This window comes from Coregonus lavaretus, assembly GCF_964263955.1.
Source record: "Coregonus lavaretus genome assembly, chromosome: 25".
NCBI classification, from domain to species: Eukaryota; Metazoa; Chordata; class Actinopteri; order Salmoniformes; family Salmonidae; genus Coregonus; species Coregonus lavaretus.
The window spans coordinates 25,004,185-25,025,182 of record NC_140012.1 but is presented as its reverse complement, the minus strand read 5'-3'; the positions used below and the strand labels follow the sequence as shown (position 1 = coordinate 25,025,182).

The 20,998-nt window shown below is 43.3% G+C and overlaps 1 protein-coding gene across 2 annotated transcripts in view; it reads right to left on the bottom strand.

Annotated features, from left to right (window-relative positions):
• Positions 1-267: 267 nt before the first annotated feature.
• arhgap17a (Rho GTPase activating protein 17a) overlaps positions 268-20,998 on the bottom strand; it is a 74,327-nt gene continuing 53,596 nt past the window's right edge. The window contains exons 11-21 of one of the 2 annotated variants that reach the window (XM_084141845.1): positions 18,586-18,713; positions 11,375-11,486; positions 11,164-11,245; positions 10,918-10,998; positions 10,670-10,783; positions 10,446-10,537; positions 10,081-10,222; positions 5,462-5,728; positions 4,579-4,736; positions 3,471-4,028; positions 268-1,994 (exon numbers count right to left, since the gene is read on the bottom strand). In XM_084141845.1, the coding sequence (XP_083997971.1) occupies positions 1,843-1,994; positions 3,471-4,028; positions 4,579-4,736; positions 5,462-5,728; positions 10,081-10,222; positions 10,446-10,537; positions 10,670-10,783; positions 10,918-10,998; positions 11,164-11,245; positions 11,375-11,486; positions 18,586-18,713 (1,886 nt within the window). In that variant the 3' untranslated portion in view covers positions 268-1,842. The remainder of the gene's footprint in view (positions 1,995-3,470; positions 4,029-4,578; positions 4,737-5,461; positions 5,729-10,080; positions 10,223-10,445; positions 10,538-10,669; positions 10,784-10,917; positions 10,999-11,163; positions 11,246-11,374; positions 11,487-18,585; positions 18,714-20,998) is intronic. The other variant, XM_084141846.1, reaches the window with a different exon arrangement.

The window sequence follows — 20,998 nt, the reverse complement described above, 5'->3', positions numbered from 1 at the left end:
GAAATCATGTGGCCGACACACCGCAGATTTAATGGTAGCAGGAGAATGAAGAAATTATTACTAGACAATCGTCCTCCCACAATTTTCTTACTGATTTTGTGTGTGCATGTATGTGAGTGATCAAGCCATGACTCACAACGATTTCAAATTTTTTCTTCATTTACTTTATTTTATTCGGAAAGGGAGTATAACCAAGCAGTCATTTTACCTTTGATTTATTTATTGTTTAAGCTCAGTCTGCATACAAAACTAGCCGAGCTCAAAACGCAGCTTTAACAATTGTAGTTTAATGCCATTTGTTCAGAGCCTCGAAAACAAGGTACTCTTTCTGCAGAAGGATAAGGCAGCAAGTTAAAGGAAAATAATAATAATAAGAGATAGAAGGGAATCTCAGCAAGACTACATGGATGATGATTCTCTCTGAAAAGCAGTACAAATACTGAACATGTTTTCAGGGCAACTGAAGCCTCCAGATATGTGCCCTTTAGTTGATACCATTCAGGGTCTGTTCTCTAGGAGCACAACCCTGCATTATATTCAAGGAAAAAGCAACGTGTATAAAAATAAAAGATAATGAAGCTTTTCTGGTCTAGAATCCAACACCACCTCACTACTAGGTTGTTACATTGGTTTGTGTGTAAAACCCAGCTCAGTGGAAAAGGTAGAGCAGAATGATCTTCCATATAGACACCTGTTCACTGGAAAGCAAGCGCTTGTGGGGTTTAGACTTGGTTCAAGTGCAATATCAACTGTTGAAGTAATTCACTAGTCAGATGACAAGGTAGCTACAGTATAAGCACTTAAAACAGTCCTTTCCTACATTCACTTATACAGGAACTGGCACTTTAATGCCCCAGCAACATCGGCGTAAACACAGAAGGTTAGGAAGGCACCTACAAGCCAAGAGGATCAGCATGTATACTGAAAGTATATAGACCTACCCCTGCTACAACGAGTTATGGAACCAGTAAGGCATGCTTCAGAAAACTGCATGATTATTAACTCAAGCTACAAGGAATGTGTTTTAGGAAATAAATACAGAGAGCGAAGGATGGGTATCATACAAAAACAGGGATAAAAAGGTATAAGTGTGTGAGAGACTGGAAACCTGCAGTGACCAGCTACATTTCAGCAATAATTATTATTTTGTTTGGTTTCTACTTTTACCCACATTTGCTGTGCTTTACATTTACAAATAGTATTTTTCAAGGACATCATCAAGAACAACACACCTCACACCAATATCAAAGTTGTCTGTCAGTCCACTGTTAACAACCCACTCTACTAGCAGTCCCTTAAGCATCTTAAAATAATTCCATATGCTAGCTTAGAAATCCAGCCCAGGGCCCTTATTAAGGTGCAACCTCCCATGGAAATGCATACAGTTTCCATTCCAAACCTCTTTATTGCTGTGCATCATCCCCAAAAAATCTACAAAGCTTCATCAGTGCTACAGAGTTACGATTTCCTGGTGGGGAGTGTCCAGGGGGGAGTCCTGTTCTGTAGTTCCACTGGGGTGGTTGAGTTGATTGTATGAAGTTGTAGCTGTAACAGGGCTGGGGTAGTGCGGACCAAGGGGGTGATGGTGATGAGAAAATTAGTGTGTGGAAGACACCGGGAGGTGGAGTTGGGAGAGAGCAGCAGAGGTGTGGTGATCTGAGGGGAGCTTGAGGTAGAAGTTGCCACTAACCACAGGTCTAGGACCAGATCACCCTACCCCTAGTCCTACAGTTAACCATTAGGGGATGAAACTAATATCTGGACCTGTGGTTAGGGTCAACTTCTACCCACACCTGGAGAGGAGATTGAGAGGGGACAGAGAGCCAATGCCAGTCCTCTTCCTTATAGGACGGTACTCTCTGTGTCCAGGTCTGAATCTTTGGGCTGGGGCACGGACGTCATGGGGGCCATGGAGGGGGCGGTCACTGGCTGCTGGTCCACAGCAAACTCAGGCACGAAGGCTCGGGTCAATCCTTTGAGAGACAGCACTGGGTCTGGACAGGACAGAGACATAGTGAAATGTTAGTGCTACAGCTGACTGAGGAGTTAATGTTAAAAGTCTGCTAAGCTGTAGTTGTTTGTTGAGTGATTGTATAGAATCATCCTTTAGCTAAATATTGTGGATTAACTAAGTAAAAGTATTAAGAATTAAATTAGTAGAAATGCCTGAAGGGGAAAACGAAATAGTGGATTGTAAAATCATCGAAAGGTGACTTGTGTTCAATGTTAGTATGTTTTGGCAAGGATGGTTGACATGCTTAAAAAAAAACAAGCAAAATGCAAATTCAACCTCCAGTACAGACCATCACATCCCCCATGCTACTACCTTCAAGACAATAATCTGAAGGATCTGACAGCCAAACAGTGGCTTCAACCTATGCAATCTATTACCACTGTTTACCATTTTCCATTGGCTAAAAGATCAAAACAGGAAAATAGCAGTGCACCATCAAGTAGCGTTAAGTGCCAGCCACACTATGTAGCATATCAGAGATGACGCTGAGACAACAGATTTATATTTGAACAGAGTCATGCTAACGCTATCCACATTCCAAACCACATTACTGCCATCATCAGCACTGAGTTAAAGAGAGCCTCATGCTTCAAATGCATCCAAGGCTTGCACCTAAGTACAATCCTGTTCCATGCATACCAGAACACTAAAACCTGATGCTGTTGGGTTGCCAAACTAAAACACATCCAAGTCAAGTTAGGCGTTAGGCATGCAGTGTGTTTAGCCTAAAGTTAATATGTATGAAAGGCTATGATCATGCTAGAATGATATTCTGATGTTGATGTACAATAGTAAAGGCCAAGTCTTCCAATCAAGATGACAACAATGACTTAACAAAAAAAAAAAAAACATTTCGAGAGGGCGAACAAATGCAATTGAAGGGTTTGCAAAAGACATCCTGACACAATCAAATTTTAAAAAGTGTATATTCTGCCAATTCGATGAATCAAATCGGTTTTTAGTTTGCGGTATCCTTTCATCATTTACAGACCAACCATTAGAGATGTCCTTTGCAAATCACACATCAAAATGTTACTGACATTTAAATGATTTAATAATGAAGGTTGAATGTCATGATGATTCACGACCAATGGGAACAATTGGAAAAGCAGGCACAAGTGGTAGGTTTCTAAAAGTATGTTGTGGTAATGGAGTAATGCAAAAAAAATGGATGGAGTACAGGAGCTGCAAAATGCAAGTATCACCTGACAAACCTTTCATAAATGCTCCTTAACCTGTGGACACAGGACTTTTAGAGATAAAACATTGTCAATGTACTTTCAACACTAGAGCAAAAGGAGGTACTGAATACTGAACCAATACTATAAACTGAAAGAAGGGATTGTTGTGATGTCTGTTCTGTCTGTTTATAGACTGTTGTGAATGTATTTCTGTGGCGTGTTGCCAAATGAATCTCCCTTCATGGGACAATAACGCATCACTTGACTGGACTCACCCATGATTTTGTAGGCTGTGCTGCAGATCCCGTTGGTATCATTTCCCTGTGTGGGGGGCTGAGGGGGAGGAGGGATGTTGGGTCTGTTTCTGGGTTTGGGGACGGGGCGCGGCCGGGGGAGGGAGCCTGACTGAAAGGGCGAGGGGGAGCAAGGATGGGCACCGGGTATGTCATGGGGGGCGGTGGAGGGCGGAGGGGTGTCAGGTGGGGTAGGGGTATCTGGAGGAGACTGGTCCGCCCCCGGGTGGTCTCCTGTGGGCTGGCTGAGGGCCCTAGGGTGGGGCGGGGGACTGAATTGTGAGGGTGTGGGGGGCTGTGGGGGCGGGTGGTTGGGGGCCTGGATGGGAGGCTGGTTGCTTGATTGCCGGCGGGGGGTGGTGGAGGCCTGGGGGGTGGGGGAGGTAGGAGAGTGGCTTGAGGAGGAGAGGGGTCTGGGAGAGGGGCTGAGGGACTGGCCCTGGCCCTGGCCTGAGAAGGGGTGTTGGTTGGTGGGGTTACTGGGCTGGCCTGAAGGGGGGTTGTGCGGCTTGGGAGGGGCAGGGGCCGGCTTCTTTGTACCTGGATAGTGGAGAGAGGTGGACTTCAGAAAATATCTTATGTCTACAAATACTTTATTTTAGGCTACTTGAAATTGCATGTCTACGTCTAATAGGGGAGCTATACTGGGCGTCACAAAAACAGTGGGCTTTCAGCTGCTACACTGGACTCGTAACTATAGCCAGCCTGAGCAGAGCCCAAGCCACTTTCTCCGGCATGAGGCGCGCATTAAATTCCTAAAAATAGAACCAGAGCGCAATTTTACGCTAAGCAGCGCAGGCCTCTTACAGAGCTGCGTTGCTTACACACAGGTTTCATTCAAATGAATAGGAGTGTCTTACACTCTGAAAAAGTTACGCATCCAGTGTAGCATGCTTGTAAATCTATGTCAAATGTAACAATATAACTGCTAGTGCAAATTACCTTGTAACAAGAGGCTTACTAATGGAAAAGAAAATAATAGGTTCTTCATTAACATTTCCTCATGATACCATAATGCATATAGCTCAAAATAAATGTCAAACAACCTAATAAAGGTGAGCTGATTCGCTTTAAGGAGTGGGTGTCTCACCTCTGCGCATCATGTGTGGACTGGGCCCCATGGATCCAGCCCCAGGGCCTCCCACAGCTCCCCCTCCTACGGCTGGGCTGGCTGTGCCCGGGTGGCCCCCTCCTGAACCGTTCCTCTGGTGGAGGGTCGGGGTGGAGGTGGGTTCACGCTTTGGGGTGCTTAACAGACAGACAGAGGTCATCATTTAAGTACAGCACTCAGATTTTAGCGTAGTGCTATGAAAATGTCCACGATGAAATTGAAGGCCTGTTCTGTGAGCTTTTTGTCCTTAACTGCACTGGGCGGTGTTTTCGGTTTACCTTCTATATTCTGTCCAATGGATCAATAGAACAGTCTGGAACTGAGATTGAATGGAATCCTTTCATAAACATCCTTCAAAAGTTACATAAGCTCAATGAGAGGACAGAACTAATGGCCAAACAACATTTCTGCTGATTCATGTGTTCTAGCCTGAGAGCAGAGGCGTGAGGAGGGCCCTCTGAGGATGGCTGGCTCACACAAACCATTGTTGTACAGAGCCAGTGGTCTGAACGGAGATGTACCCACAGTGTTATTATAATGATTACTTGTTAGTTGTTTGAGGAAAATGCAGTTAGACAGTGAGAGAAACACTCTAGGAAAATAATAAGTGAGGCAGAAACCCATGTGGTCACTTCAACATTTTCTATGCTCTGTAGTCATTTTCCACTCAAATAAAACAATTTTTTTTGCATTAAAATTACCATAAATCGTATATATTTGTACAAGAGCAGTGACAACATAAACAGTGCACACACACTTATCAACAATTTATCATCAAAGGTTGCAGGCAAAAGGGTATTTCCTTCCCATGCAGTGGAGTGGCATGCGTGTCTGTGCTCCCCAGTGCACTACACACCCTTACCTGAGTTCCTCAGCGGTAGTAGCTAGAAGCTGCTGCGCTGCCACCAGGGCAGCCATACCCAGTGCCAGGCTAGGCTGGCAGCCCTCCAACGGCATGCCCCCCAGTGGGGCCTGGAGCTCGGCCATGCACCCTGTGACCTGCCCAGGCCCTGGGGTCTCCACCGGGGGTAAGGGGGGCTGGAAGGCAGGTGAAGCATGCTGCTTTCTACCTAAGGTGTTGCTGCCTCTACGGGGGACGGTGTTATGGTCCGACAGTTTGTTAGCAAAACTACAGAGAGGAGAGAGGACAGACAGACGGCAGAGCCACATTGAGAAAGAAACCAGGGCGACAGGACAGAATCACCAAGTCCCAGAGTATAGTCGTGGTCAAAAGCTTTGAGAATGACACAAGTATTGGTCTTCACAAAGTTTGCTGCTTCAGTGTTTTTAGATATTTTTGTCAGATGTTACTATGGTATACTGAAGTATAATTACAAGCATTCCATAAGTGTCAATTACATTAAGTTGACAATTGACAATTACATTAAGTTGACAATTATATTAAGTTTATGCAAAGAGTCAATATTTGCAGTGTTGACCCTTCTTTTTCCAAGACCTCTGCAATCTGCTCTGGCATGCTGTCAATTAACTTCTGAGCCACATCCTGACTGATGGCAGTCCATTCTTGCATAATCAATGCTTGGAGTTTGTGGGTTTTTGTTTGTCCACCTGCCTCTTGAGGATCGTCCACAAGTTCTCAATGGGATTAAGGTCTGGGGAGTTTCCTGGCCATGGACCCAATATTTCGATGTTTTGTTCCCCGAGCCACTTAGTTATCACTTTTGCCTTATGGCAAGGTGCTCCATCATGCTGGAAAAGGCATTGGTCGTCACCAAACAGTTCTTGGATGGTTGGGAGAAGTTGCTCTCGGAGGATGTGTTGGTACCATTCTTTATTCATGGCTGTGTTCTTAGGCAAAATTGTGAGTGAGCCCACTCCCTTGGCTGAGAAGCAACCCCACACATGAATGGTCTCAGGATGCTTTACTGTTGGCATGACACAGGACGGATGGTAGCGCTCACCTTGTCTTCTCCGGACAAGTTGTTTTCCGGATGCCCCAAACAATCGGAAAGGGGATTCATCAGAGAAAATGACTTTACCCCAGTCCTCAGCAGTCCAATCCCTGTACCTTTTGCAGAATATCAGTCTGTCCCTGATGTTTTTCCTGGAGAGAAGTGGCTTCTTTGCTGCCCTTCTTGACACCAGGCCATCCTCCAAAAGTATTCGCCTCACTGTGCGTGCAGATGCACTCACACCTGCCTGCTGCCATTCCTGAGCAAGCTCTGCACTGGTGGTGCCCCGATTCCGCAGCTGAAACAACTTTAGGAGACGGTCCTGGCGCTTGCTGGACTTTCTTGGGCGCCCTGACGGCTTCTTCACAACAATTGAACCTCTCTCCTTGAAGTTCTTGATGATCCGATAAATGGTTGATTTAAGTGCAATCTTACTAGCAGCAATATCCTTGCCTGTGAAGCCCTTTTTGTGCAAAGCAATGATGACGGCACGTGTTTCCTTGCAGGTAACAATGGTTAACAGAGGAAGAACAATGATTTCAAGCACCACCCTCCTTTTAAAGCTTCCAGTCTGTTATTCTAACTCAATCAGCATGACAGAGCGATCTCCAGCCTTGTCAACACTCTCACCTGTGTTAACGAGAGAATCACTGACATGATGGCAGCTGGTCCTTTTGTGGCAGGGCTGAAATGAGGTGGAAATGTTCTTTGGGAATTAAGTTCATTTTCATGGCAGAGGGACTTTGCAATTAATTGCAATTCATCTGAACACTCTTCAGGACATTCTGGAGTATATGCAAATTGCCATCATCAAAACTGAGGCAGCAGACTTTGTGAAAATTAGTATTTGTGTCATTCTCAAAACTTTTGACCACGACTGTAGAGAGAGAGCGTGAGAAAGAGAGCGAGAGATACTCCAAACCAAATAGTCAAAAGGGATGTTATGTAGATTTGTAGTATAAAGCCACAAAGATAAACTAGAAGCAACTAGAAGCCTATAGCACTAAACAAGACATCCAGAAATACACTTAAAAAAGACCCCCATGTAAGTAGTGATAATCAGCAGAGCTACCAATCAAACCAAACATTCAAAGTGTAAATTAATGTATTATTGGTTGAGTTATACAAGTGAAAATCATTTCGATTTAAATAGCATATCCTCAGCTCAGAGCATTGGCAGGTATAGGTTCTGTCCTTGACCTTTCACCCCATGGCAGTTCCAAGTAGAGGGATGGAGCTAGTAGTGATGGGGTGCTGCTGTTAGGGCTGTGGCGGTCACACAATTTTCTGACTGTTAATAAACACATTTAGCATCTTCTGGCTTCCACGCATAGCCTACAAGCCACTGATGCAGACCTTTGGAACATCTACATTTAAAATAGTCATACATAAATCCATGTAATATAGTCTACACCTTCACAATAAATCCATTATTTATTTTAGACAGGTCTAAAGAAACATGATATGAACAAAATGTAGTCTATTTCAGAAGAACAGAATAGCATACTCTGAGTTGTCCTTATGTTAAGTACTGATCTGGCTATGCCATATGGCTGTGGGCTACACTAGTTCATTTAGCACACAAGATTTGCTTAGAATTCCGTAGTATTTTATAGTATGAAGAATACAATTGAATAAAATAGAAAGGATATTTTCTCCAAACGATTTGAGGGAGTACACACATGCAGCTATTCTGTGTTAAACGGTTAACAAATAAACAGCTACTCCTATATGCTTAATTTAGAGTTATTTATGTAACTTTAGTTGTGATACAAATGTTGGGCTATATGTTTTGATTTTTAATACATTCTAAGGCTGCATGATGCGACTAATGATGATTTGAAAAAAGTAGCATGAAAGGCATGAGCTCTGCTTTGTTTTTTTGCGCAGGCTGTACACACTTCATCAGTCTCTCATTCACAATTTGACAAGCACTTGATAATGCCTCGAATTTCCCGGCGGCATCCCCTTTGTGTGGCCGTAATGCCCCCTAAAAAAATCCATGCCTTTTGGGCCAGTGGCTGTTGTGCCCTTGGCCTGAATATAATAATTATAATTCCCTTCTCCCTGTGTGCTGCTTGCTCCAAAGAACCTCTCACTCACATGGCTCTCAGTCACGTGATTCGGGTCTTTCTCACAGGCTACAAGTGAAAACAGACACATCGGGGACGCAACTGAGCGTGTCCTTATCCAATTCCAAGGCGCATATTGAAGATATTGGAAGAACTGTCCACATTTACTTTTCGGCAAACAAGATGAGTAGGCCTAACGAACAGCAAAAGCAAAAGCACAATCTACTATCCCCTATTGTACAAAAGTTGACCTATTCTATTCTGTGCGAGAAATAAATATTCCAAACATAGTCTGGGACAGTTGTGGGATGTGATAGATCCCTAATTAATACAACCACTAGCATCAAAAAAAAACTTTTTTACACAATGAGGCTGATGCAACAGATCACAACATTTAGCTTAAAATGTTGATAAACTATTAGGCTATTTCTTCACATTATAAGCGCAGCAATGCTCACACGGCAGTAGGCTATAAGTGCGAATGTCCCATTAGCGGGAAAACACCATTATCAAAAGTGACCGCAAATGCGATTATGCATGTTATGCTTTTATTGGTGCATTTTTATGGTGAAAATTATCTTCCCCAAATTTGAAACTCACACGCTGCATATGTATGCCAGTTAGGCTCTAAATCTGTTGTAAAGCGGATTAATGTGCTTAATTTTAAGTTATTTGATCACTTTAGTTGTGATACAAACCTTATCAGAACATATAGGCCTATGGGCTAGGCTACATGAGGTATGCTACTATGATTGGAAAAAGTAGCTAAAAAAAAGGTATGCATTGTTTCTTGCCTTACGCTGTGCATCATTCACAAGTGATAATATATCATTAACAAGTGATAGGCTAATATTGTCACCCATCAGACTACTCTTGATTTAATCTTGTCTTTACATACACTAAATAATATATGTGCGAAATTTGTTTTGATTTAGAATGGACCATTATCATGCACCTGTCTCAAAACAGGGGCAGGGGAAAAAATACATGTCATCTATGCACTTAAATAGCGAATGGAGGACGCTTTTCCTGTGGTTTATTTTCGTGCCAGCCAGGTAGGCTATACTCCTGTTGTAAAGAGAAGCAATGTGCTTAATATTAGGAAAGTTGAGAAATAAATATAGTAGGCCTAGCCTATAGAAAGCTGATGGGATCCTCCTCTTTTAATAGAGGCCATCACTCTGTTTTATCAAGCAATTGCATAGCCTATAGAAATGTTGCACAACATGAGCTCATGGGCTCTCATGAAGTGTTTGATTTTCAATACATTTCCATTGATGTCAGAGTGATTAGAGGGACAATAGAGTGCTGAGTACCAGGCAGTTAGCAAGTTAGGTAGGCTACTAATGACCATCAGCAGCATCAGCGCTTGGAGAAGCCTAATTACCGTGACTAAGCGGTCACATCGAATTTGACTGCCTTCATGACTCCTGACCGCCGGTGTGGCGGTAATACGGTCACCGTAAGTAACAGCCCTAGCTGCTGTTGATGGTTACCTGTCCTTGCGAGGGATATCGTTCTCTGGCCCCACCATGCTACCAGGCCTCTTCCTCTCGATGGTGGAACAGTCGTACTCCATTGAGTGGTTGGAAGGAGGGGTGGGCATGGCGAACATCCCCGATACATTAAACTCCACATCTGTGCAAAGGTGGAGAACAGGCAAGTAGAATTCCTTTAGGCGCCATTTAAAAACAAACAGATCCATATTTTTGAGTAGCCTGGGAATCAGATGTATACCACTGAAAGAGCATTCTGATGACATTCCAGCTTCCATTGTTCATGATCCTGTACACAGGAGACCAAGGACCACCCTCCTATGGACCCAGTCAAAGCGGAAGGGTCAAAGGTCATATGTACATACCCTCAGGGAAGAACCAGTCAGCGTGCTGTATGATGGGTTCTATGATGGTCACCACGTGAACAGAGGTAGCAGCAGCCATCTCAGCTAGAGTCCTGCAGGCACAGATGAGAGCAGACATGTTATAGACAAACACTACACGATTTTGACACCAACTTGTGAACATAAACATTTGTTTTTCCAGTTTGAACAGTAAGTAACTCCCCCTATCTCTCCCCCTTTCTCACCCCTCTGTTTTGGCCCACAGCATGTTTGGTCCCAGTACAATGGCGATGTTGCTAGGGGTCATCTTGTTGACATCACTGTCCTGAGCCAGCTTGGACAGGAACTTCACCAGATACCTACAGCACAGGACACAGAGACAGGCACAGGTAAGGCAAACATTAGATTCTAAGAAACAGGGTAACATATCTTCATACTACACACATCTTTATTGTGAAGCAAAGTTGTGTGAACCAGTCCATCTGTTACCCACCTTAGGTTGGCTTTGTTGTTCTTCGGTAGTTGATCACACACAACCCATAGGGCCTGCAGACGCTTGTCTGGCTCTGAAACACTGGGCAGAGAGACAGAGAGACAATCACGGACCTGTTTCATGGTTGCCATAATGTCACTCCTTTTTTTAACTTCATTTCTACTACTTCTCCTTTATTTTATTACTGCTTTACTTGGTTACACTTCCTTTTACAGCTATTGAAGAAGACTGTGTGTGGTGGCTTACTTAGACGCCTGAATCCACTCGTCGTAAAGCTGGAAGCTCATCAGAGGTTCAGGCAGTTCTCTCAGGTAAGACTTCAGGGCTCCTGGAATCAAAGGACAGTTATGTGAGGAATGGTCTGACAGTCATTTCAGTTATATTACTTGAAAACACTTGCTGAAACATGTATAAAACGTTAACATGTATAAAACGTGAGTGGGGGTTAGGACCATACCAGCGACAGCGTGGGGGTCTGAGTAAAACTCCTCCAGCTGTGACGTGGAACAGTCCAGAGCAGCCTTGAGCTTCTTCAGTTTAGAGGCCCCTGCTGCGATCCTAAACAGGCCCTGATACAACAACACAGAGACACGATTGATGAGACAGACACACAGTCCGCAAACAATGCTTAAAAGGAGAAGTTTGCTTTTTTTACAACCAAATCTGTTTTATGTAAATGCAATGTTCTAGAAGGGTCCAGACACTTTTTTGGCGATTTCACTTGTTTTGTTTTTTTACATACCCCAACCAGCGATACACTTCATCATCCTCATTGTGCAGTACGGGGGCTCTGACAGAACATTAACAAATGCCCCAAAAACACCCAAATACGTCCTTTTAGAAACGGAAACGCTCTCAGTATAGTGATACAGGTTTTAAATGTTGTACACATGAAATTGTGTCATTCCGAACTTTATCCGCAACGTTATATTCCATTTTGTACGACTCGAGCAGTTTACCCTATCCAGCAGTTCCACTGTGTAGCCTGCTGCTAGAATGGACAGAGCGGTATCGTTCAAGTCGCAAAAACATAATGGAATATAACGTTGCGGATACATTTCAGAATTACACAATTGTATGTCTACAACATCTAAAAGACCTGCAACACTCTAGCTCCCTGCAGCTGCTGTGGGCGTGTAGTCAAGGACATGGGATAGAGATAAACTTGAGGAATAGATAGACCTGTATTGTTTCAAGTTCTTGTTGCTTCTGAGTAACCTGGTCACACGGCATGAGACAAAGAGCCTCAGAGTGACCACAGTTTTACAGTTCATCCCGTCTTTTATTCTCTTCCAAGAGCACAGTTGTGTGGAGATATGAGCAGTAACGGAACTAACGTTTTCACTTGTTTGTGCGCTATGACCCGATACACATAGCCACAAGAAGAAGACACAAGAAGAAGACAAGGTAGCGCGCCTGATCTGCCGGGGAGGGGTGGAACCAGCCATGACTAAGCATTTTTAGGTCCACTATAAAAGACGTCAGCATTTCCTGCTTGTTGAGCTCGCTTATCGATACGTTTTTAATAAAGTTAATATTCTGATTGGTGATTGACCTTGTCTCTCCTCATTATTGATTAAAATATCCACCACATTTGGCGACGAGGATGGGATCTGCACTTCACCTGTTGACCGCTCCTGAAGATCTGGGTAAACTGTCCACAGGGAAAACCACGCTCCTGTAGAGCAGCTGGACCCGCCTATGATCTGAGAGGAAGCGGGGGCGGGTGGATGCCAGATCCCGAACATATTACTGAGAGAGGTGAGCTTGGACAATCTTTCAATAAGTGATGACAAGATAAGAAAAAATAAAAACAGAGTGAGGTCTTCCTTAAGAGGGCCACAGCTGAGGTAACTATCAGGACTTTGTTGAGTTGATAAGAATGTTCTTAAGGGAGGTATCCTTGGACATAATTGTTAATTTGCCAGTTGCGGGCTGCCAAAAGTCCAGGGCCGTAGTACTGGGTTGATCACAGTAGGAGTGGTGAGGTTAATGTATTGAATGAAGAACTAGAGTGCAGGTGACACCTTGCGAGGGCATCTGACTTGGTGAAGTTCAAATTATAACGTGTATGTAATTGATCAAATGTTTTGTTAATGAGGTAAACAGGTATGCCCTGGGTTACTATTGTTAGATGTTATTGTGAATGTTTCCCTGTACATCTCCTGAGATAGAAATGGGAAAATATTCCTGCAGGTTATAAATATATATATATATATATATAGTAGAAAACAACTATAAAATAGTAAGGTGCACCTGTGATTGTTTTAAACCAAACCCCATTTTAGAAATGATTTTTGTAGAATTGAGGTCCACAGCCAACAGATAGCCTTAATAGATCAGTAAGAGTTACAGTGGGGAGAACAAGTATTTGATACACTGCCGATTTTGTAGGTTTTCCTACTTACAAAGCATGTAGAGGTCTGTAATTTTTATCATAGGTACACTTCAACTGTGAGAGATGGAATCTAAAACAAAAGTCCAGAAAATCACATTGTAAGATTTTTAAGTAATTAATTTGCATTTTATTGCATGACATAAGTATTTGATACATCAGAAAAGCAGAACTTAATATTTGGTACAGAAACCTTTGTTTGCAATTACAGAGATCATACGTTTCTTGTAGGTCAGGGTTCTTCAATTCCGGTCCTGGAGGGCCGAAACACCTCTGTTTTTCATCCTCTCCTTCTAATCAGGGGCTAATTCAGACATGGGACACCAAGTGAGTGCAATTAACTTCCAGGTAGAAATAAAAAAACAGAAGTGTTTCGGCACTCCAGGACCGGAATTGAAGAACCCTGCTGTAGGTCTTGACCAGGTTTGCACACACTGCAGCAGGGATTTTGGCCCACTCCTCCATACAGACCTTCTCCAGATCCTTCAGGTTTTGGGGCTGTTGCTGGGCAATACGGACTTTCAGCTCCCTCCAAAGATGTTCTATTGGGTTCAGGTCTGGAGACTGGCTAGGCCACTCCAGGACCTTGAGATGCTTCTTACGGAGACACTCCTTAGTTGCCCTGGCTGTGTGTTTCGGGTCGTTGTCATGCTGGAAGACCCAGCCACGACCCATCTTCAATGCTCTTACTGAGGGAAGGAGGTTGTTGGCCAAGATCTCGCGATACATGGCCCCATCCATCCTCCCCTCAATACGGTGCAGTCGTCCTGTCCCCTTTGCAGAAAAGCATCCCCAAAGACTGATGTTTCCACCTCCATGCTTCACGGTTGGGATGGTGTTCTTGGGGTTGTACTCATCCTTCTTCTTCCTCCAAACACCGCGAGTGGAGTTTAGACCAAAAAGCTCTATTTTTGTCTCATCAGACCACATGACCTTCTCCCATTCCTCCTCTGGATCATCCAGATGGTCATTGGCAAACTTCAGACGGGCCTGGACATGCGCTGGCTTGAGCAGGGGGACCTTGCGTGCGCTGCAGGATTTTAATCCATGACGGCGTAGTGTGTTACTAATGGTTTTCTTTGAGACTGTTGTCCCAGCTCTCTTCAGGTCATTGACCAGGTCCTGCCGTGTAGTTCTGGGCTGATCCCTCACCTTCCTCATGATCATTGATGCCCCACGAGGTGAGATCTTGCATGGAGCCCCAGACCGAGGGTGATTGACCGTCATCTTGAACTTCTTCCATTTTCTAATAATTGCGCCAACAGTTGTTGCCTTCTCACCAAGCTGCTTGCCTATTGTCCTGTAGCCCATCCCAGCCTTGTGCAGGTCTACAATTTTATCCCTGATGTCCTTACACAGCTCTCTGGTCTTGGCCATTGTGGAGAGGTTGGAGTCTGTTTGATTGAGTGTGTGGACAGGTGTCTTTTATACAGGTAACGAGTTCAAACAGGTGCAGTTAATACAGGTAATGAGTGGAGAACAGGAGGGCTTCTTAAAAGAAAAACTAACAGGTCTGTGAGAGCCGGAATTCTTACTGGTTGGTAGGTGATCAAATACTTATGTCATGCAATAAAATGCAAATTAATTACTTAAAAACCATACAATGTGATTTTTCGGATTTTTGTTTTAGATTCCGTCTCTCACAGTTGAAGTGTACCTATGATAAAAATGACAGACCTCTACATGCTTTGTAAGTAGGAAAACCTGCAAAATCGGCAGTGTATCAAATACTTGTTCTCCCCACTGTAAATAGAAATAAGGTAATGCCACAGTTGACTATAGTGAGGTGTAGGTCCTCTGTAGCTCAATTGGTAGAGCATGGCGCTTGTAACGCCAGGGTAGTGGGTTCGATCCCCGGGACCACCCATATGTAAAAATGTATGCACACATGACTGTAAGTCGCTTTGGATAAAAGCGTCTGCTAAATGGCATATTATTATTATTATTATTATTATACAAACCCTGAGGTTGAAATTGCAGACCATAAAGATAGGCTAGCAATACATTATAGAAGGTTCCAAATTGATTAGTGGATGCTCAGAACGGTATGGACCCGGTGGGAAGCAGGTAGACATACATTCGACAGACCACGATTGTTAGTGTAAGGGAAAATAGAATCTGGGTACAAAACCCGCCATTGCAGAAATTAATAGAGCAATATTTTGAGGGAGAAACAGTTGCTTCCCAGTTGATAAGATAACACACACTTAGAAACCCCCCTAAGGAATTCATTATAACTGTTTTTTCTTTCCGAATGTGAGGATATGTGATTCTGTCTGGGGAGAGCATCAGTGAAGGTCTGCGAAGGAGACACCGGTGGCACTCTCCGTGGGAGAGTGAGGGAAATATCTGTCCGACCAAAGACAATGTGGACCCGCCCTGACCAGACTTCCACTGATGACTGCCTGGGGGAACACACCACATTCACGAATCTGAACATGACAACCCACTGAATTTCAGTGAGTCAATTTACAACCCACTGAATTTCAGTAAGTCAATTTAAAAATGAATTTGTAGTGAAAATAAAAGTAGGTGACAAGGATCCTAAATCCCAGAGAGGGGATTTGGCATTGGCAGTACTGTTTGTAGGCATAGGATAAATGTCTATGTAGCCTGAGAGCTATGAGTATAGAGAAGTGAGAGTTGAATACTGTACAGTGGTGTGTTGAACATGCAAAGTATTTGATCCCCTGCTGATTTTGTACGTTTGCCCACTGACAAAGAAATGATCAGTCTATCATTTTAATGGTAGGTTTATTTGAACAGTGAGAGACAGAATAACAACAAAAAAATCCAGAAAAACACATGTCAAAAATGTTATAAATTGATTTGCATTTTAATGAGAGAAATAAGTATTTGACCCCTTCTCAATCAGAAAGATTTCTGGCTCCCAGGTGTCTTTTATACAGGTAACGAGCTGAGATTAGGAGCACACTCTTAAAGGGAGTGCTCCTAATGTCAGCTTGTTACCTGTATAAAAGACACCTGTCCACAGAAGCAATCAATCAGATTCCAAACTCTCCACCATGGCCAAGACCAAAGAGCTCTCCAAGGATGTTAGGGACAAGATTGTAGACCTACACAAGGCTGGAATGGGCTACAAGACCATCACCAAGCAGCTTGGTGAGAAGGTGACAACAGTTGGTGCGATTATTCGCAAATGGAAGAAACACAAAAGACCTGTCAATCTCCCTCAGCCTGGGGCTCCATGCAAGATCTCACCTCGTTGAGTTGCAATGATCATGAGAATGGTGAGGAATCAGCCCAGAACTACACGGGAGGATCTTGTCAATGATCTCAAGGCAGCTGGGACCATTGTCACCAAGAAAACAATTGGTAACACACTACGCCGTGAAGGACTGAAATCCTGCAGCGCCCGCAAGGTCCCCCTGCTCAAGAAAGCACATATACATGCCCGTCTGAAGTTTGCCAATGAACATCTGAATGATTCAGAGGAGAACTGGGTGAAAGTGTTGTGGTCAGATGAGACCAAAATCGAGCTCTTCGGCATCAACTCAACTCGCCGTGTTTGGAGGAGGAGGAATGCTGCCTATGACCCCAAGAACACCATCCCCACCGTCAAACATGGAGGTGGAAACATTATGCTTTGGGGGTGTTTTTCTGCTAAGGGGACAGGACAACTTCACCGCATCAAAGGGACAATGGCCGGGGCCATGTACCGTCAAATATTGGGTGAGAACCTCCTTCCCTCAGCCAGGGCATTGAAAATGGGTCGTGGATGGTATTCCAGCATGACAATGACCCAAAACACACGGCCAAGGCAACAAAGGAGTGGCTCAAAAAGAAGCACATTAAGGTCCTGGAGTGGCCTAGCCAGCCTCCAGACCTTAATCCCATAGTAAATCTGTGGAGGGAGCTGAAGGTTCGAGTTGCCAAACGTCAGCCTCGAAACCTTAATGACTTGGAGAAGATCTGCAAAGAGGAGTGGGACAAAATCCCTCCTGAGATGTGTGCAAACCTGGTGGCCAACTACAAGAAACGTCTGACCTCTGTGATTGCCAACAAGGGTTTTGCCACCAAGTACTAAGTCATGTTTTGCAGAGGGGTCAAATACTTATTTCCCTCATTAAAATGAAAATCAATTTATAACATTTTTGACATGCGTTTTTCTGGATTGTTAATTCTTAGACTGTAAAGGATAAGATTAATAACCAATAAAATGAGTGTGTGTATTGAAGAGAGAACCGTGACAGATTAGGTGGAAATAGGAGAGCAGTAAATAAATGGGATAATTATGTGTCAAATGAAATAGGCTGGTGACTGAGTGAAGTGTTTTGTTTTCATAGAAAACAGTAGATAGGATTTAAGTAAGACTTTAAAATAGGTTTGAACAACATTGTTAAAATACAAATAATTAAATAAATGGAATGATTGTAAAGGAAATTGAGTGAGAATGGGAGAACGTCGTAGTAAGATAGACAAGAAAAGACGCCGACTTTTTCGGTTGAAGGAAAATACTAAAATAATGTCTGCAAGGGGAAGGATAACTGAACTCTTAGAACACGAAGCCTGATTAAAATATCCACCACAAATCGCAAAAAAATAAACATGCCATTCAATCCAAAAATAGAGATTTGGTTGTAAAAAAGCTAAAATTCTCCTTTAATAACTACACAGACACCCAACCATGTACTCATTCACACACACAAATGCAAACACACATCACTCACCTCTCTCACATGCGCGCAAACACACACACACAGAACCTCACACACACAAACACCTCTACTCTCTTCCTCCCAAACAAACTGTCCTTCTCTTCTCACCACACTGACTGTGTTGTGTTCACCCATAGAATGAATGGGAAGACAAACAATGTGGTGAGAACTAAAGACAGGCAAGAATAAACACACAGCTGATTTATTATGACCACCAAGAGACATTCTGTTGTATTCTAAAACCGTGCAAACACAAACATAGCATCCTAATAAATCGGAATCACAGCATAATTGCTGACATTTCTAACAAGTGAAAATAACTCAGAAAATTGCAGCAGATTTGAATGTTTTCGTCCCGTCTCTTCTCATGTTCATGTTTGTAAACATTTCAAATTGATTGGTTCAATTATGTTTAGGACCAGTTTTTAAGTGCATTTTATGTTTCGTGTTTGGGTCCACTGCATGGGTTCAATCCATTTCATCCATCCTATTATTCCATTCACCCATCAATAATGACATATCTTAGTCCTCAACTTACTATGATCCCCCTCCTTTCTCCCCCTCTCTCTCCAATGCTTCCCTCCATCTCCCTACCTCCTCCTTCATGCCAGTCTCCAGCAGCATCATGACACAGGCCTCTAAGGGCAGAGCGATCTCTCTGCTACTCCTCTTCAGATGCTCCTCCAGCCCCGTCCCAAACGCAGGCTTCTCCGTCCACGAGTCTGACGGGAGAGAGAGAGAAAGCGGTAGCACTAAGCATGGTGGTAACAACACTAAAGTAGTTTTTCTTAAAACTGCATTGTTGGTTAAGGGCTTGTAAGTAAGCATTTCACTGTAAGGTCTACCCTGTTGTATTCGGCGCATGTGACAAATACAAATTTGATTTGAAGTTGTTACAGGTCTGCAGCGAGAGAGGGTGGTAGGTAGTCACCCCAGGAAGAGCAGTGTGTGGATGAGAGGTTGGGAGGCCTGGGACTGTGAATGGTAGATTTCTAGGTCGACAATGTCCCCTCTGGCCTACCATCAGTCACTCCCTCCTTCAATAAAGCTAGGTGTAACTAATAACCAAATGGTCTCCATCCATGGTATGTGTTGGTGAGTTTCTGTGCACTCTGTAGAAAGGAAAGCCCAGGTAGGTCTGACGTGAGCTGTAAATAGTGTGGAGTGTTTGACTTTGAGTCATCATAACCTACATGCTGAGAGCAAGGCTGTCTGATTTAGACCAAATGTGTTCTGTTTACTAGAGAAAAACAAGTTTACAGGACACAGCTTTACAGACAGGGAGAAGAGAGAGGGAGGACGACCATACTAAAAAGAGAGAGTGGAGATACCAAAATAAATGGCTTCCCTGTAAACCTTTTCAGTCCTACAGAAACAATAAGTCATTCTCTATTTGACACAGCCTGCCAGTTGCATTCAGCCATCCTTGAGAAAAATAAGCATTTACCTTGACTGAGAGACGGTTGATGTGGCGTTTTAATATAGTTATAAGTGATTGAAGTGGCCTAACAAATAAAACAACAAGATGCAAACAGCTGTAGACTAGCCGGCAGGGTGAAATAAATGAATAGACATCAAATTAAAGGAAAGATTCACCCATTTTGAATGTTATATCGTTTTTGGGCATCTCTGAATGATGTTCTATCGATCCTGAGGGTCATTTCGTTTTCATGTGTATCTGAGCTCTTGCCGTTTACGCAGGCAGAATTACAGCTGGTATGACATAGCATTTTATTTTTATTTTTTTTACAAATGAACTTTTATTTAAATCAGGGTAGTCCAATTGAGACCACTTTGAATGGTGCCCTGAGACCATAAAGTAAAAAATACAAAAATATAAGAAGATACAATAAAAAGCACGTTACATTAGAACATCAGCCATCATAAACAAGTTATTCAATCAATCAAAACAATTGCACACCTCGGTGAACTCATTTATCATCAGGGTTTTAAACTGCCCTAGTGGCACCAGGGAATTCAAATGTAATTCATTTTGTAAGGGATTCCAAAAATGTGGAGCGTGAAAACTAAAAGCGGATTTACCTAATTCTGTGGAGACTCGAGGAATCTGAAGAGTTAACCAACCCTGTGAATGGGTTTGGTATCTCATTATTTTGTACGGTAGATTACTTTTAGATTGCGAAAACGTCTATCATACATGTCAGATTTCAATACTGGCCGATGTCATAACGCGGGAGGTTGTTTTCTCTTGAATGAGCCATTGATCATATTTTTGTGATATTCCTACCTCGACAAATTTATAAATTAGCAGAGGGTCCACCACATTTCTCCTATTTTTCTGCCTCTTCAGTCCAGGTTGCTGTCAGGGTTGAGTGTAGAGGGAACGTGGAATCACACGCAGGACACAGAGATTCAAAGAACAGATGTCTTTAGTGAAGTCCGACAGTACAAGCCAACACGGCAACAGGCCACAGGCGAAACATACGCACACTGGAATGTCCAAAGTAAATGCGCACAACGTGCAGGACTCTCTTAAACAAAACGAAATACAGAGAGCACAGAACAGCGGACCAACAACAACACGTGACATCGAACAATTACACACAACACCTGACCAAACACAAGATAACTAAATAGGGTGCCTAATGAACACTTAACAATGAACAGGTGTGACAAACAGACAAAACCAATCTAACATGAAACATCGAACGGTGGCAGCTAGTACTCCGGAGACGACGACCGCCGAAGCCTGCCCGAACAAGGAGAAGGAGCCGCCTCGGCCGAAACCGTGACAGTTGCATTGCATGCTGCTGTTGCATGGCCGTTGCGAATGAATCCACTCTGCGAGGCACACGATCTGTGGTTGAACATGGTGAGATTGTAGACTCCTAAATTGATAGTGCAGTTTGTTTAAACGATTTTACAGATAACTAGCAACTTCACATGCTGATATTGATTTCAGTATTATTGTGTGCAGCTACGTTTGCTAGCTAGCTAGCCCATAGAGAGAGCATTGTATTGTGAGTTTTGTAGTCGACTTGAGCTG